The 19,254-nt window shown below is 42.8% G+C and overlaps 1 protein-coding gene across 5 annotated transcripts in view; it reads left to right on the plus strand.

Annotated features, from left to right (window-relative positions):
- FGGY (FGGY carbohydrate kinase domain containing) overlaps positions 1-19,254 on the plus strand; it is a 511,589-nt gene that overhangs the window by 49,351 nt on the left and 442,984 nt on the right. For all 5 annotated transcript variants that reach the window (XM_062193368.1, XM_062193367.1, XM_062193366.1 and 2 more), the window contains exons 3-4: positions 774-885; positions 7,188-7,339. In XM_062193368.1, coding sequence (XP_062049352.1) covers positions 774-885; positions 7,188-7,339 — 264 coding nt within the window. The remainder of the gene's footprint in view (positions 1-773; positions 886-7,187; positions 7,340-19,254) is intronic.

Consider the following 19,254-nt stretch of genomic DNA (forward strand, 5'->3'; position numbering starts at 1 on the left):
GGGCCTAGCTGAAGCCAGGGGCTGGGAACCTAATCCAGGTCTCCCACCTGGGTGGCAGAAACCCAATTACCACTTCCTGTTGTGTCTATATTAGCAGGAAGCTGGTGTAAGAAGCTGGAGCCAGATGTGAAACCCAAGTACTTTCATATGAGACCTAGGTATCTTAACCTTCATCCTAACCACCAAGCCAGATGCCCACTACTGTTTTTTATTTTTATTTTTTTATTTTATGAAATGATTTTTTGGGCCTTTTGTTTAATTTCCAATTAGATTAGTTGTCTGTTTCTCATTCACTTATAAAATCTTTAGGGGGAACCGGCGCTGTGGCTTAGCAGGTAAAGCTGCTGCCTGCAATGCCGGCATCCCATGTGGGAGCTGATTCAAGGCCCGGCTACTCTGCTTCTGATCAGCTTTCTGTTATGGCCTGGGAAAGCAGGAGAAGATTGCCCAAGTCCTTGGGCCCCTGCACCCACGTGGGAGACCCGGAAGAAGCTCCTGGCTCCTGGCTTCAGATTGGCCCAGCTCCGACTCTTAGCCATTTGGGTAGTGAACCAGTAGATGGAAGACCTCTCTCTCTTTCTGCCTCTGCCTCTCTGTGACTGCCTTTTAAACAAATAAAAAAATAAATCTTTACGATGTTTTTATGATATTACACTATTATCTGACTTTTGTCAGAAAAATTGTTTCTATTCTAGTATTTTCTTCTAGTCATAACTTTCCTTCAAGCTTTTAAAAGCACATGCTGTAATATATGTTTTTTGTTTTTAAAACAGAAAGTTGTACGAGGGATTGATTTAAACCGGATTCGAGGACTTGGATTTGATGCTACATGTTCTCTGGTTGTTTTGGATAAGCAGTTTCGTCCTTTACCAGTAAACCACGAAGGTAGGACCAGTCCCCTTCTTTTCCTGGTCGTGGGAAACTGGCTGGGGCAGACCTGGCTTTTAATGTAGAGGGCCCAGGTGGAACACAAGGTCAGACATCTTTTATATCTGAGGGTGAGAATCAGGTGGATTAGGAAGGTCAGAAATCATGTTCCAGTGGTTAAAAGATTGAAGAGCAATTGGTATGAATAGGGTGGCATTGGGGGCGAGGTCACAAGAGCCATGGAAAAGAGCTAATGAGGGAGGACCTGGGGTCATTGTTTTGGAATGACTAGCCTTGAATGATTAAGTGCTTTGGGTGTTTTCTGGGAATGGAATGCCAGTGCTTGAAGCAGCTTATTTATTTGAGAAGCGAATATCCCATATTCATTTGAGTGGGCGAGCCAACTCTATTTAGAAGAAATAGAACAAGGCAGACAGGACCTTGTGCCACACAGAAACTAGAAACAGACGGCCTTTTTGTTTTCATCAGCCAAGCCGGGGACGTTCCCATTTAATACTGTTGTTCTAGAGGACACTTGGGACCACAGTAATGAGCTATTTCAAATGTAAAAGTGTGCTTCAGCCTAATCATCAGAGACTTTTTTTTTAAAGCAGGTGAGCTGCATGCAGAATTTTAGCCAGCAGCACTAGCACTGGGTTGCAAACCCACGAGTCTACGCTAGGCAGGCAGGGAACATAAGTTAGTGACATGGACCAAGTTTGAGACAAGCAAGAGCTTACCTGTGTGGAGATAAGCTTAGGTTGATATTTAACCTTATATCACGAGTATAAGACATTAGGGAATGGTGGAGATTATGATGCACTTGAAATTGCATGCTGCATCTAAAGAGGGGCGGCTTTATTTGTTTTAAGTCAACTGTCACCAGGGTAGCCGTTACAAACATGTCTGGGGCTAGATTCTGTGTAAACACCCTTAGTTACGTACGCTGCAGTAAGTAACAGTGCCTTTCTTCCTGTTGGCTGTGGTATTGTAGGGCATACAGGGATACAGGAGCCTTAGAGTCAGGACCAGATCTCAGTTCCGCTATTGCTTAGTTGTGACACCTTGGGTGAGTCACTTAGTCTCTGCATGTCTTAGTTTTTTCTCCTGAAACAACCAGAATAATGAACAGTAGCTTTGTTGTGAAAAGTGAGAGAGGATACCTAAACGCTCAGATAAAACAGTCTGTATTAGATTAAAGATCTTCTAGTACACACTTCTAGTACATACAGTAGTGATTATTGTAACTAATGTGCTGGAAACCTATGCACATGGATGAATGGTTAGGGCACAGTGGTATGGATGCACTTGCACACTCACACACACCAGTTCCCCCTTATTGCCACATTTATCAGCACCTGCTGTGTGCCAATCCCTGTCACACTAGGTACGAGTGCTTCAAAGATGAATCTGAATAGTCCTTGCCCTGGGCTCAGCTTGCATTGTTCTGGCCCAGGATGGTCAGGCAGACCCAGGATGGTCAGGCAGAGAACTAAGTGGCTCTTAGACAAGCAAAGCATAGCCCAGCAGCAGCAAGCAGTCTCTCATTACAAGGTGTGGTCCACCATGAACCTGACTACTGGGGGAGGCTATTAGTGCTTCCTTTATTGGATTTATTTAAGTAACAGTTAGATGATTGTTTCCTAGGGTTGCTGTAGGAAGAAGACTCATTTTGAGCATGGCTTTTGATGTTCAGAATGAAGTTTCAAGGATTTTACACTGTTTGGTTTACTAGTGTACATATTATTGGCTTGTTTTAACTCTGGCTGTGAATTGGTATTAACTAGAGATTTAAAAAAAAAATATCCTTCATTCTTATCTTTATTCTTATCCCCAAGAGTTGTATTCAGTCATTTTGGAATGGGGCTACAACACTGACATTTTAAGTAAATTTCATTGGTAATTCTAGTATGTGGAGAGTCACTGGGCACAGATGAGTGGACAGTGAAAGTATTAGGAACTGAACACTTCAAGTGGAAGAAGAGAGTTCCTGTTCAACCTGCTTGTGTGCATACCCTCTCTGAATGCCGTCTTTTTCCTCACCGTAGATAGAGTGCCCCCTGTTAACAGGCACTCTTACAAAGGTAGTTAAGTTGCAACCCTAATTAGAAGTGTTGAAATAACTTCATTCCAACTAAAAGGCTGAAATGTACCCATTCATCAGCTGCATCAAGCCACAGGTGCCCTTCAGCACTTTCTTGCCTTTCAACAGATTGTATTAAGGATAGGTTCTTTTTTATTGGAATGAATTATCCTGTGTTAGAACATGAAGCTAGAATTTTAAAGGTGATTTAAAGGTTCTGTAAAGATTTCTTCTCCTTGCATGGTACGGCAGTGATCTAGTCCTGCTTGGTTCGGAGGAGTAGCTGTGAGCAGGAAGTGGGATCAAGAAGATTGCCGGTAACTTCAGTTGCCATTAATACCAAACCCACAAGACTGGCAAAAGTGTTGTCATCTTTAGAAGTTGACCAAAAAAAATTAGCTAAAGCTAAAAAATCAAATGCAATAGTGTAAGAGCGCTAAGCATCACTCTATCATAAAATAGCATTTTTGTTAGCCTTCTCTTGTTTGATCCTTCTTTATTTGAAAACCAGAGCAGCCCCTGGTTGGATAGCAGTGTAGTTGCTGTGGCCATCCTGGCACCTGTCCCTGTTTGTGTCATCACAGCACAAGCATGCTGGGGAGGGCGATCATGGGGGGGCTGGGGAGTTAGGACTTCTGCTGCCATATGCAGCAGAAATCTAAGAAATCAATGTTTTTGCTGATTCCTAGTAATTTTTCCCCTCAAATATGCCAGGAACACATCCTGTGAGGTGTTCAAAATATTAATTAAGTGAATTCATAGATGAATAAACTGCCCTTAGCTGACTGTATAACCCAAATCCTGCTTGACAAAATTTCCTCCAATTGTCTTAAAATACGACATCTTCCTGGTTCCCTCGGCTGCCACTGGAACATCTTTTCTCACTTTTCTTTCACCTGGCTAACCTGTGGCCATTCATTTTCAGAATTAAGTTAAAGCTTTCTCGCCTTTTGGAATCTCTCTGTGCATCTTCAGGTGTAGCTTAGAGCCTTCTCTCTGTTCCTCCTCTGTGTTGCCATAGCTGGCACTTCTGTTCTGGTGGATATCAAACTGTCTGTAGACAGTCTATGGTCTATTGTTTCATTCAGACACATGCTCTTAAGGTGACCCTTCACTGCACATCCTGGCACCTGATGCTGGGCCTGCTATGTAGAGCACACCCAAATAAAGGTGACATGAACTTTCCCTTGGGTCATATGCTTGTGTCTTTCTATAAGAACTGGAAAAATATTAATTCTCAATCTCTAATCAAATAAAATGATTATTTTATTTTCATTTTAGGTACTTCAAAAAGTTAATGGAGGGACTGGCGCTGTGGCTCATTTGGTTAATCCTCCACCTGCGGCGCTGGCATCCCATATGGGTGCCAGGTTCTAATCCCAGCTGCTCCTCTTCCAGTCCAGCTCTCTGCTGTGGCCTGGGAGGGCAGTAGAGGATGGCCCAGGTGCTTGGGTCCCTGCACCCGCATGGGAGACCAGGAGGAAGCACCTGACTCCTGGCTTCAGATCGGCACAGTGCCGGCCATGGCGGCCATTTTGGGAGTGAACCAATGGAAGGAAGACCTTTCTCTCTGTCTCTTTCTCCCTCTGTCTATAACTCTACCTGTTAAATAAATAAATAAATAAAAGTTCATGGAAAGGGGAATTCCAGCTCGAGTTGATTTTGATATGAACAGTTTTGAGGTCCATGCTTGGGAGTTAGTGAAGTGATTCCATACAATTCTCCTTCTACGATTATGACTTCATCTTGTGAGCTTTTGTATGAGGAGCTGCTTTTCCTCTCTTACTATAGTTGGAAGTTCAGCAGCGAGTGTTTTTGTCTTGAAGCAGCCATAGATATGTTCTGTAAAATAGTTATGAAACTGCTCTGACTTTGCACCCCTCAACACACATCCACCTGCACTCACACAGCTGTGCAGATGTGTGTGTACCACATTCTGGTTCGTCTATGGTTCTGCAAAAGGGCCTGGATGTTAGTGGTTTTCAGAGCTCTCCAGGTGCTTCCAGTGTGTGACTTGGGCTGAGAACCAGGGCTGCGAACAATTCATGTACACAGTGGATCCTCTCTGCTGTTTGCACAAACGTTCTCTGAGATTCCTATGGAGACTCTCACGTACTCTGTTTCCTAAGTCTTACTGTTTTGTGTGGAGCTGTACTGAGATCTGAAATCTTCCCAGTCTGTGGCCTCAGGTAGGTATTGTCCTAGGATGACTTTTTTCTTTAAAAAAAAAAAAAAAAAAAAAAAAAAGCCTTTCCAAAGATCTGAAGAGCATAGAAAATAACAGACTCCTCTGAACCCACTACTGAGGATACACAGAAGAAATCTGCCATTTTGCAAATTTTTAAAAGAAAACTTCTGTTGGTATCTGTGCCCCATCCCTTCCCCTCTGCCTCACAGGCAGCCTTTCTGCTGCAGTGGCTACTCGTAAGCACACACCGTTCTTGTGTTTTTACCCCACGAATCTACACCCACAACAACAGACAAAATATAGTGTGCTTTAAAATATCTCCACTGGGACCATTATTCATGTTGACAGGTCCGACTCTGGTTTATTCATTTTACCAATCTATTTGTTCTTGACGCAGCTCTGCTTTCAAGGCACACTTCCTGCATTTCCCAGCTGTGAGACATTGGGCATAGCTTGGACCTTGGAGTCTCAGTGGATGATATTACCTGGTGCAGAAGGTTGTCTTGAGAACTCAGTGAAATGATGCATGTTAAACATTTTGCACAGGACTTGGGAGGCACACAAACATACATTATAAATGTTTGCTACCAGCAAGATAGGTAGCTGCTACAGTTAACTTGCCATTAAATAAAATAAGGTGTGACAATGCTCGGTTCAGTAAACTGGTTGGTTTCCTTTTGTGTTTCCTCTAATAATCTCTTGGGCATATTCCTTGCTCTTTTCTGCACCTTGCCAGTGGAGAGATGGGAGGATGTGAGAGGAATCCTGGTTTGCCCATCAGTATGTGACGAATTCCCAGAAGCTAGGAAGACAGGACGGGTGGGTGGTCAGTGTTACCCTCTGAGCTATAGGATGGGAGAGGTAGGCTCTTGGAGGTGCTGCTCCTTTTCCAGCTGGTTTTAAGTTCTGTCCTTTATGATTTACTCCTCCTGAGGGCATCCTATCTGATAGGTACTTGCCCTTTGTGCTCACTATCTTGTTTAATGAGTGAAAGATCTCAGGTGATCCTTATATGCAATTAGGTATTATTACCCCCACCTTGGAGGTGAAGATAATGAGGCTAAGGGAAATTTCAGGACTTTCTAAATATATCTTTTTTTTAAGATTTATTTATTTATTATTTGAAAGGCAGAGTTACAGAGAGGCAGAAAGAGAGATGTCTTCCATCTGCTGGTTCACTTCCCAAATGGCTGCAACAGCTGCGGCTGGGCCAATCTGAAGCTAGGAGCCAGGAGTTTCCTCTGGGTCTTCCCATGTGGCAGGGGCCCAAGGACTTGGGCCATCCTGTACTGCTTTCCCAGGCCATAGCAGAGAGCTGGATTGGAAATGGAGCAGCTGGGACGCAAACTGGTACCCGCACGGGATGTTGGAAGTGCAGGTGGCGGCTTTAATTACTACGCCACAGCACTGGCCCCTAAATATGTTTTCATCCTTAACTTAAAGAATCAGTGTTTCCCATTAGGTTTGACTAACTCCAAAGCTCACATGATTCCCGTTCCAGCAAATAAACCAAAAGAATGAAAAAGAAACATCTCAGTGAACTAATTTTAATTAAACTGACTAGACAAAGTGGACATAGGAGCAGATAAACACCATTGCATAGTTATTAGTAGATTATGCCATCAAAATATTTGTTTAAAGACGACAGATCTTGAGACAAAGTATTGTTTTAGTCTATTCCATAGGCTGTTTTCCTGAATGTATAGCCCAGAGAAGTTATTGTACAACTGAGGAAATCTAGGGAGCAAGAAGAGAGAGAGAATGAATGAATGACAGTCCTCATATGATTAATAGGTCAATTTTGACTGGTTTTAGTGTCAGCTTTTAACCCTGAGGTTATGGTCAAAGAATACGTTGCTGGGATGGAAATGCAAGGTTTAGGTACAGAGTACTCATTAGCCTTGCTCGTGTCCTTTCACTTTGTTCATTCTTGGTACATGAAATTATAGAAGTTGGCAGCATTTTGCCCTTGGGAATCCATAATGACTCCCCTTGTGTTAGAAGGAAAAGAATGCGTATTTATCCCCATCTCACTGTGGTCTCTGCCAGGAGATCCCCATCGAAACATCATCATGTGGCTGGACCATCGAGCAGTCAGCCAGGTCCAGAGGATCAACGAGACCAAGCACAGGGTCCTCCAGTATGTCGGGGGAGTGATGTCTGTGGAAATGCAGGCCCCAAAGCTTCTGTGGCTAAAAGAGGTAAGTCCTGGTATTATGCATCTGCAAGGACCAGGCACCCTGCTGACTTCTGTGATGTTTGACTTTACCCAGCAACTCTCTGAGAAAGGTTGATCGTATTTTATTGAGTAGATTGTAAATTAAGGCACTTTGTTCTTTTGCTTGTTTATTACTTATTTTCATTTTGTTTGAAAGGCAGAGAGATCTTCCATCTCCTGATTCATTCTCCAGATTACCACACCAACCAGGGCTGGGCCAGGCTGAAGCCAGGAGCTTGGCACTCCATCTGAATCTCTCCCCTGGGGATGGCAGGAACCCAAGTACTTGAGGCATCATTTGCTGCTTCCCAAAGTGTGCATTAGTAGGAAGCTGCAATCAAAAGCATAGTTAGTTCTCAAACCAGGCATCATCTGATATGGAATACTGGGGACCCGTGCAACAACTTAACTACTAAGCTAAATGCTCACCCTACTTTGTTTTTATATGCTTAACTCATCTGGGGCCCTGTGATAAGCACAGCGGTACTTCAAAAACTTTGTGGAGGGGCAGATACTTGATGCAGTGGTTGGGAATGCCTGCATCCCATATCAGAGTGATTGGGTTAGAGTTCCAGCCATGGTTTTTATTCCAGCTTCCTACTAATGAGAATCTTGGGAGGCAGTGGTAATGGCTCAAGTACTTGGGTACCTGCCACCCATGTGGAAGACATGGATTGAGTTCTGGGCTCCTGGTTTTGGCCTGGCCAAGCCACAGCTCTTGCAGGTATTTGGGGGAATGAACCAGTGGATGGAAGAACTCTCTGTCTCTCTGCCTTTCAAATACATATAAATAAGTATTTTTAAAAGTTTGTGGAAAAATGAAATTAAAATATAACTTCAATTTGATAAATTTTTTTAAATCCATGCATGTTTTTCAAAATATGCATTTCCCATGAACATTTTAAAATTATTTACTTATTTGAAAGGTAGTTACAGAGAGAGGGAAACACAGAAAGAAAAGTGTCTTCCCTCCAGTGGTTCACTCCAAATGACCACAACAGCCATGGCTCTGCCAGGCTGAAGTCACGAAACAGGAGCTCCATCCATGTCTCCCAAGTGGATGGCAGGGGCTCAAACACCTGGGCCATCTTCTGCTGCCACATGTATTAACAGGGAGCTGGATCAGAAGTGGAGTCGCCAAAACTCTAAGCAGCACTCAAATGGGATGCCAATATCATAGGCAGCGGCTCAACTTGCTACATCACCACATTGGTACATCCTATGAACATTTTGAAGTATCCTCATATTTTATGGTGTCTTTGAATCCTGCAAGTCTATGAAGTCCATATTTTGGAGGTGGGGGGGTCTTTGTTTTACATACAAAAGAGGTAAAGCACATAGAGATCAGTTGGCCCGAAGTGAAACATTAAGTACATGACATGGTCAGGATTTGAACCTAAGACTACTGACTCCAAAAGCAGTTCTTTTAATATCCAGTTCTGCGCTGAAGGACAGGGAGGTTAATTACTATTCCAATTAGAAAGTGGCAGAGCCAGGATTTAAATCCAGATCTCCTGACTAAAGCTTTCTTTTCCTCTATGCTTTCAGAGCCCCAAATTATTAATCTTTGACCTTGTTGACATTTTAGGGTATTCCTTTCTCTATTGCACTTGAGTTTCCAAGTCCTTGAGTGATAGGGTGATCTCTGGTTAAAGCATTTGCAGGTGGTTTCCATTTCCATATGTTAGGACTCCTTTATGAAGTGTGGAGAATGGTGATGTCAGCTTAATGGTTCCCATTAGAGATGGATGTGTGAGAAAGTTCAAGTCCTTTGGGAGCTACAGGGACTTGAAAATCCCTAGGTGGTCTGGGGAATAGAGAGTCTATCTGGTGAGTAAGACCTACTGTGATTCATTGACTGGCTCTAAGATTTCAGGAGAGCTGAGTCTTTCATTATTTTCAGCTTGTGAATGGAGAGCTGAGGGATGCTGGGAAGGAGTCCCAGCATTGCCACCATGAGGCAGAAAGGGAGTAAGAGGGAAGGGCTGTAGTCATCAAAGTGGATTTGGCTTGCTATCTAGTTTTTACTTGTATGTTGAGTTGTATCATAAGTTTTTTTTTAATAACAGATTTATTTATTTGAAAGAGAGAGAGAGAGAGAGAGATTGAGAGAGAGATTTTCTATCTGTTGGTTCACTTCCCAAGTGGCTGCTTTGATCAGGGTGGCAGCAGGCCAAAACCAGGATCCAGGAGCTTCTTCCAGGTCTCTGACGTGGATAGTAGGGGCCCAAGCACTTGGGCCAACTTCATCTGGTTTTCCCAGGCCATTAACAGGGAGATGGATTGGAACTGGAGCAGCTGGGACACAAACTTGGGCCCATATAGGATGCTGGTGTTGCAAGCAGCAGTGGCTTTACCCCCCACCCTGTACCACAATGCCAGCTCCATGTATAGCAAGTTTAAATTTGCAGAAAGGCTTTCATGGTTGCTAAGAGTGAAAACAGACTTGCTTAGGAGGCAGAGATTTCCAGACTCTAATACTGACTCTGCTGTCAACAGTTGTGTGCTTTGGACAAAGCACTTCTCATCCTAGCACTCACTCTTTCCATCTTTACAGTGAGAATTTGATTAGATTAGTTTGAAGACCTGATCCTGATATGGGCTGAAACACACACTCTCTCTGTGTTTTATTGACATGGATTGATTTGATCATAACAAGATCTGACTGGTAGATAGCATGGGAAACAGGCTGAGAGATTGTAGACTTTCCCAAATATGAGATAGAGCTAGGTTTTCTTTTCTTTTTTTTTTTTTTAAAGATTTATTTATTCATTTGAAAGAGTTACACAGAGAGAGAGGGAGAGGAAGAGAGACAGAGAGAGAGAGGCCTTTCATCTGCTGGTTTACTCCCCCATTGGCTGCAATGGCTGGAGCTGAGCCAATCCGAAGCCAGGAGCCAGTAGCTTCTTCTGTGTTTCTCTCATGGGTGCAGGGACCCAAGGACTTGGGCCATCTTCTACTGCTTTCCCAGGCCATAGCAGAGAGCTGGATTGGAAGTGGAGCAGCTGGGTCTCAAGCCAGTGCCCATATGGGATGCTAACACTGCAGGCAGCAGCTTTACTTGCTATGCCACAGCGCTGGCCCCCCTAGAGCCAGGCTTTCTTTCTTTTTTTTTTTTTTCACTTTTATTTAATGAATATAAATTTCCAAAGTATAGCTTATGGATTACAATGGCTTCCCCCCCCATAACTTCCCTCCCACCCGCAACCCTCCCCTTTCCCACTCCCTCTCCCCTTCCATTCACATCAAGATTCATTTTCAATTCTCTTTATATACAAAAGATCAGTTCAGTATATATTAAGCAAAGATTTCAACAGTTTGCCCCCACATAGCAACACAAAGTGAAAAATACCGTTGGAGTACTAGTTATAGCATTAAATAACAGTGTACAGCACATTAAAGACAGAGATCCTACATGATATTTTTAAAAAATTAATTAATTTTCTATGCAATTTCCAATTTAACACCAGGTTTTTTTTTTTCATTTTCAATTATCTTTATATACAGAAGATCAACTTAGTATATACTAAGTAAAGATTTCATCAGTTTGCACGCACATAGAAACACAAAGTCAAAAATACTGTTTTAGTACTAGTTATAGCATCACTTCACATTAGACAACACATTAAGGACAGATCCCACATGAGATGTAAGTATACAGTGACTCCTGTTGTTGACTTAACAATTTGACACTCTTGTTTATGGTGTCAGTAATCTCCCTAGGCTCTAGTCATGAGTTGCCAAGGCTATGGAAGCCTTTAGGGTTCGCCGACTTTGATCTTATTCCGATAGGGTCATAGTCAAAGTGGAAGTTCTCTCCTCCCTTCAGAGAAAGGTACCTCCTTCTTTGATGGCCCCGTTCTTTCCACTGGGATCTCACTCGCAGAGATCTTTCATTTAGGTCTTTTTTTTTTTTTTTTCCCAGGGTGTCTTGGCTTTCCATGCCTGAAATACTCTCATGGGCTCTTCAGCCAGATCCAAATGGTTTAAGGGCTGATTCTGAGGCCAGAGTGCTATTTAGGACATCTGCCATTCTATGAGTCTGCTGTGTATCCCGCTTCCCATGTTGGATCCTTCTCTCCCTTTTTGATTCTATCAGTTAGTATTAGCAGACACTAGTCTTGTTTGCGTGATCCCTTTGACTCTTAGACCTATCAGAGTCATCAATTGTGAACTGAGATTGATCACTTGGACTAGTGAGATGGCATTGGTACATGCCACCTTGATGGGATTGTATTGGAATCCCCTGGCACTTTTCTAACTCCACCATTTGGGGCAAGTCCGATTGAGCATGCCCCAAATTGTACATCTCCTCCCTCTCTTTTTCCCACTCTTATATTTAACAGGGATCACTTTTCAGTTAAAATTTAAACACCTGAGAATAATTGTGTTTTAATTACAGAGTTCAACCACTAGTACTAGAACAACAACAACAACAACAACAAATACTAAAAAGGATAAAGTATTATATTGTACATCAACAGTCAGGACAAGAGCTGATCAGGTCATTGTTTCTTATAGTGTCCATTTCACTTCAACAAGTTTCTCCTTTGGTGCTCAGTTGTCACTGATCAGGCTTTCAACCCATATCTGCTGGGATACAAATCCCAGCTCCTTCCATCCTGCCATGTAGTACTAAAATTCTTCATTGAAGCAAGCCACTTTGGGAAGAGCTGGTACAGGTGTAGTGGTGTTCTTAAGGTGGCTTAAACTAGTTGTGGGAGAAGGATTGGACTGAATATTTTCACCCTTTCTGGCAATACAGAAAGAAGACTTACACTGATTTATCAAGGAAGATTGGGCAGGTGGTGGCTGGTTCATCATGGCCTTATTGAATACCTGCTGCATGGCCAGCTTGGGCCATACGTCCCAGGAATTCTACAAGTAGGGCTGGTATGAACCTCTCAAGATACTTGACATCATATAGTTGAGATTAATCTGCACCATAGCCTACAGAAAAATAAGTTCTAGATTACTTGTGACCTTCAAAGATTTTCTTCTTTTAATTCTTTTAAGAAATCAGTTTCCTTTCAGAATTTTCTGAATAAGGTTCTACACTTTGCCTTACTGTGTATTCAACTCCCTGTTGGTTGATCTCAAATACACATTGTTTTTATTCTCTTGGTAAGCATACAAGGGAATTCTTTCCAAGAATCCCTTTGGATGTAACATAATTGTAAATTCGAAATGAAAGATATTCCTAAAATCAGTTGTACATCATCCTCTTAAAGCCTGACTGGGATGGCTTATGGTTCTTCTCAAACTTTAGTGTGTGAATGAGCCACCTGGAAATCTGCAGATTCTGATTCAGTAGCCCTGGGTTAGGGTCTGCAAATATGAGGATATTTGTGTCTAACAATTTGTAGACTTTTGAAATCGTTTTTAATTCCAAGTACTCTGCCCTAGTGCCATGAAATTCATGCAATTCTGGCAAATCAGGAACAGTACTTTGTTTTTTTTTTTTTTTAAAGATTTATTTGAAAGTCAAAGTTACACAGAGATAGAAGCAGAGGCAGAGAGAGAGAGAGAGAGAGAGAGGTCTTCCATCTGCTGGTTCACTCAATTGGCCACGATGGCTAGAGCTGTGACAATCCGAAGGCAGGAGCCAGGAGCTTCCTTTGGGTCTCCCATGTGAGTGCAGGCCCAAGGACTTGGGCCATCTTCTGATGCTTTCCTAGGCCATAGCAGAGTGCTGGATCGGAAATGGAGCAGCCGGTCTCAAACCAGTGCCTATATGAGATGCCAACATTGCAGGCAGTGGCTTAACCTGCTACACCACAGCACCAGACCCAGTACTTTGTTTTTAATGTGACACAGGCAAGTTAGATAGCTTTGGTAGAGCTGTTCAAGCAGACATTTAAATGAAGATATGAGTTTTGTGTCTGAAATCCATTGAGTTGATACTTTTCTACTCTTTATTCATTCCTTGGTTAAGAATTTACCAAATCTTAACCAAGCTCCTGCTGTGAATCAGCAACTGTGGTGGGCACCAGGGATATGAGGACAAAAAGGACTCAGCCTTACCCCTGAGAGGCACAGCGTCCCCTGGGGACAGTGGTTGGGAAGCACTGGGCATAGGGTAGGTGGAGGAGAGAGCTATGGTATCAGAAATGTCAGAAGATGTACTAAGCACTGCGATTCAGTAATATGTAAAGTGCTTTGGGAGAAAATAATTTGCTTCCTGGAAGCAAGTTGTATGATGTGAGTGGAAGTTTTGCTTAGTAGAGAAGACAGGAAGGATGAGAATTAAAAAATAAAAATTTTTCACTTTTCTGTTGAAAGTGCTTTGATGGCTTTGCATTGCTCTTAGGCTAGATTCCAAAATTTATAGCATGGCCCAGAAGACGGTAGGTACTGTTGTTTCTACCTCCCCCTCTCACTTTACAGTGTGTGCCCACATATTGCTCATTCTCATCCTTCCTCAAGGTCCACACAGGATTCCTGAAACACACCTACTTCTCGGCTGCCTGAGTCCCGGTGAGAGCTTGGCAGAATTTGGCCTGATGCTTGTTATTGGATGAGTTAGGGGCTAAGAGGACTTTCATTTTCAAACGGCTGAGAAAGGGTCAAAAGGAGAATATGTTGTCACGTGAAAATTACGTGAAATTAAAACTTTAGTGATTATAAATCCAATTATGTTGGAACCCAGCCACACTCATTTGTTTATGTATTGCCTGATGGTGACAGAGCTGAGTAGTTGACACAGAAACTAAATGGGCTGCAAGGTGGGAAATATATACTACCTGTACCTCCAGAGAAAAAGTTTTCTGGTCCTGATCTCTCTATTTTTTATTTTAAAGATGTATTTATTTGTTTGAAAGGCAAGAGTTACAGGGAGGCAGAGAGAGAGAGAGAGAGGGAGAGGTCTTCCTTCTGCTGGTTCACTCTCCAGATGGCCACAATGGCCAGAACTGTGCCAATCCAAAGCCAGGAGCCAGGAGCTTCTTCTGTGTCTCCCACATGGGTGCAGGGGCCCAAGGACTTGGGCCATCTTCTACTGCTTTCCCAGGCCATAGCAGAGAGCTGGATCGAAAGTGAAACAGCTAGAACTCCTAGAACCGGTGCCCATATGGGATGCTGACACTGCAGGCAGGGGCTTTACCCGCTATGCCGCAGTGCCAGCCCTAGGTCCCTTGTCTTGACAGTGCTGTGCCTTCTGCCCACAATATTCTTCCCTCACCCACCACTGGTTTTTCCTCATCATTTAGGTCTCAGCCTCACTGAGAAAAGCTTTTCCTGGCCCTCATGTAAATCTTGACATTTTCTCCTCATTTTACTTAATTGTATTATTCATAAATCGCAATGATGTGTCCATTTGTATGACGATTTGTCTGATGCTTGTCCCTTCCAACACTTGTAACTTACAGGAGAATGGAGATCTTATCCATTTGGCTCATTGCTGTGTCTCTATCCCTAACCAAATGGCTGGCACCTGATCAGTGCTCAGCACGTACTTTGAGTGTCCCAGTCAGGGCTGTTGTAGGACTCCAAGTAAGAACCAGTGAGACCTGAATCAGGCTTACAGGATGGAGGGGAGATGGGTTCAAGAAGCCTTTTTAAAAATTTTTTATTTTATTTATTGAAAGGCAGAGTAACTCACACCAGAGAGAGAGAGAGAGGGAGAGAGAGCGAGCGAGTGAGTGAGCCTGAGCCTCCATCCGCTGATTCACTCCCCAAATAGCCACAACAGCCTGGGTAGGGCCAGGCTGAAGTCAGGAACCAGGAGCTTCCTCTGAATCTCCCACATGGGTGCAAGGGTCTAAACACTTGGGCCATCCTCTGTTGCTCTCTTAGGCACATTAGCAAGAAACTGAATTGGAAGTAGAGCAGCTAGGACTTCAGCGGGCACCCATATGGGATGGCAGCGTTGCAGGTGGCAGCTTAACCAATTAGGCCACAATGCCAGCCCCTCCAGAAATCTATAAGGGACAGTACCCACAGGGCATTGAGACTGATTGCCTCTGAGGGGCGTCAGGTGGAGGAGCAGCTGTAACCACTCACATCAGGCTCGCTGTTCTTTGTGCTTTGCTCCTTGTCCTTAACCTGGAATCAGATGTGAGGGAACTGAGCGGAATTTGGAGTTCCGACTTCCCAGAAAACAGAAGAGGCGCACTGGACCACCATGACTGGGGCAAAGTCACTGAGGTCTTAGTTCTGCCGTATGGAATTTCAGTCATGTCCTTAACATTTCAGGTTTGTGGGTTTCAGGTTGACGTATGTCTCCTTAATAAGAATTGTCAGATGAAAGGGAAAATGCCATTTGAATTTTTCATAACCCCCAGCAGTCTGGCTTTTCCATTTGGTCTCAATGATTCTGACTCTCATCTTAATGAAGGCCAAATGTAAATTAAGTTCTGTCAGGCCGGAGCGGCTGGAGACTCCTATCTGTATAAACATGAAACATCGTAGGGTAACAAGGTACAGACTGAGGAAGGTCAAGAACGTTAACGGGCTGATGCCGGGCCTGACAGCTCAATGTTAATGGGAGATAATTAACGTGGCTTAAAGGGGTTACATAGAGATACTCCAATCTGTCTATTGACTGTTTCCTCTTTTTTTGCCATTGTCAGCAGAGCAGAAAAGTAATCATTTTATAGTCTGCGATTTTAATTGTTCCTTCCAAGGGACTGGAACCAACGGGCTGGAATGTCCAAGGATTTTGCTTTTGGGTTCAGAAAGTACATCTGCCCGTCCCATCGCCCCAGTCCATGCACCTCTGCTTCTGTTTCCCTGATACCATGTCTGGGAATGAGTAAATGTTTCTCTGATTGGTTCTAAGGACATCTTCTCTCTTTACTGGTACATGTTGATTCTTTGAAGGAATCAGGGAGTTTGGAAGCCGAGAGAAGGGTTTGGATAATATCTTGCTAGGTCTGGGAGATTTTGGTGGAGTGTTTTGAAGTTGGAACTGCCAACAATTAAATGCTGCTAGAGGTCAGGAAAGCCTCGTTCTTCTAGTCCTTTCTATAAAATAAGGGGTTGCCCAACCCATTTCTAATGCTTTGTCTGTCTTTATTTCATTCTTCTTGATGATATAATAACATCTTTCCTCTATCATGAGATTTATTGTAATCTTAAAACTTCATGAAAGATAAGCAGTGTAAATTCTTTCTTTGAAATGCCATCTTTTTTTTTTTTTAATGGCAATTTGATAACAACTATAGTCTTTCTTGTTAGTTGCTTTGGCTTATAGTTTCAGCTTTGGGTCTAATGGTATTCAGTGGTTTATAGCATAGAACTAATGTGAGGATACTTCACAATTCATAGTAAGTGGAATTCAAAGGTAAGTTTATTTTGGTGCAAAATTGTTAAAATCCATGCATGGTTTTTTCATAATATTCATTTTCCATGAACTTTTTGAAGCGACTTCATGCAGGATATTGAGGAACTTGGGTGCTATAGCATGATTCTATAACAATAGCAACAAGTAGGCTGGTGCCGTGGGTTACTTGGTTAATCCTCTGCCTGTGGCGCTGGCACCCCAGGTTCTAATCCCGGTTGGGGCGCCAGATTCTGTCCCGGTTGCTCTTCCAGTCCAGCTCTCTGCTGTGGCCCAGGAAGGCAGTGGAGGATGGCCCAAGTGCTTGGGTCCCTGCACCCGCATGGGAGACTGGGAGGAAGTACCTGGCTCCTGGCTTCGGATCAGCGCAGCACCGGCCATAGTGGCTATTAGGGAAGTGAACCAACGGAAAGGAAGACCTTTCTGTCTCTCTCTCACTGTCTATAACTCTCTCTCTGTCCCTCTTTCTCACTGTCTAACTCTACCTGGCAAAAAAAAAAAAAAAAAAAGCAACAAGTAGTACGATATTTGAAACCAAATGCAGTGCACGTAGGTCTCTCTCTACCACTTACCAGTTATGTGCCTCGGACAAGCTGAATCAGCTTCTCTGACCCCTGACGTGGTGAGCTATAGAGTGAGGAGAGTTGTGTCTGCTTTGTAGAATTGTTGTGAGTTAGTCAGATATTTGTGAAGTGACTTATATGGTAAATATTCAAATAGTAGTTTAATTTCGACTCCATTTTGTTTATAATTGTTTTTCTCTATCCATGGGTGTTTCAGTTACACCCTGTCACCAACAGAGAGAGTTTTAAATACCAGGGTGTCTTACTTTGTGGAGTTGGCCAAACTGAGTACTGTGTTTTCCTTGTTTGCCTAGTAGTTAAAGATAACATCTAGAAATTACTATCAAGTTGTCTGAGACAAACATAGAAAATAGTTGGGGAATATAAAACGTGGTTTCATTCATTTATTTGTGTCATCTATGTACTGTGTTATGTCTATGCTATCAGGCAGCCAGCATTGAACTGCAAAGGAGATAGTCTTACTGAGTGCTTTCTCCTTGTTTCCCCTAAAACTTACCAGTGCCCCCAGCCCTTGAGTTATTTTATTTCTGAAGGATTATTTTATTTAATCTTCCCACCAGTCTTGTAGAATAGATGTCATCTCTCTTTACAGATGAGAAAACTGAAGCTCCTAAAATTAAATAACTTGTTCTGGTCTCAATCATGTAAACAAACACTTATAAAGAGCTTGCCAGAACTCTGTCCCACCATCCACCACCCATGGGAGCCTGTGCAACTTTGTTTTGAAATCTGGAAGCAGTCTATACTCTCAAGAAACTACAATCTGAGCAGGGGAGAAAGATACATGTTAATTCGGCACGTTTGTGGGAAAATGGAGTTAAAAGATAAATTTGTGTTGGTACAAAATGTTTCAAATCCTATGCATAGTTTTTTCATATAATTCATCTTCCATGAACTTTTTGAAGATCCCTGCATGGATACACTAAGGCAATAGAGTAAGAAATAGATGGAAACAGAAGCTAAAGTGTGTGAAGTGCTTATGCCTAACATTTCCTGTGCATTTTACCCATGTTAATTCACCTAATCCTCACAGCTACGCTTGAAGTGATTATCATCTTTTATAAAGAGACAGGTACAGAGAGGTTCAGCAACTTGTCCAGAGTCATTTTCCTAATAAGTGGTGAAACTGGCATTGGAACTTTGGCATCTCACACCCAGAGTATGGGTTCAGCATTTCACTTTCCTGCCCTACAGGCTCTGCATGGACTGATGCAGTGAAGAACTTTGCAGGTGACATGTCCAGGAGGATCCAAGACCAATAGGGAGTGGGTTCTTTGTTTCATTTAATAAATGTTGAGTGTCTCCTATGTGTTAGGCAGTATGCTGTGCTTTGGGGAAAGAGAGACACAAGGGCCCTGGATAGTCTTCCTGGAAGTTAGAGCCTAGAATAGAGAGGCAGAAAACAGACAGAGAGGCAACTGCATTATATATACAAAATGATTTTTTTTTTTAATAACGTTGTGAAGGAAAAACACAGATGACCAGATTTGGCATGGTTAGCAGAGGTCTCTCTCAGGGTTTTGTTTGAACCGAATGATGAGATTTTCAGGAAGGGGGAGCTACAGGTTCCTTGGGAGGGAGATCAGCAAAGAGGGTCAGTAGGGCTGGGAGGGTTTGAGCAAGCCAGGAGTTGTGGGAGGCAGGATGGAGAAGTGGGAAGGGGCCAAAGCATGTATTGCCTTGAGGCTAAGGGCAGAAATGTGGATTTTATTCCAAGAGCAATGGGAAATGGCTGATGGATTTTAAGCATGGGTGTGACATGATCTGTTTTATGACTTCAAAAAACAATTCTGGCATACATGCTGGGTAGATAATAAATATTTGTATAGCAACAACAAAGTTTACCCTGTAATGTTAAAGGCAAAATGTTAGCAGACTGAATATGCAGTTTTATAAATGGTAGTTTTAAGAATTTTTCAGTGTAAAAAAATATTGGCCAAGTACACAGAAAACAGTAATGGGACCCTGCCCATGGTTGGAATAGTTTGCTACTGTGATAGCACAATGCTCATGCCTTTATTACTTCTTAGTAAT

The sequence above is a fragment of the Lepus europaeus genome, chromosome 5 (genome assembly GCF_033115175.1).
Source record: "Lepus europaeus isolate LE1 chromosome 5, mLepTim1.pri, whole genome shotgun sequence".
Lineage (NCBI taxonomy): Eukaryota > Metazoa > Chordata > Mammalia > Lagomorpha > Leporidae > Lepus > Lepus europaeus.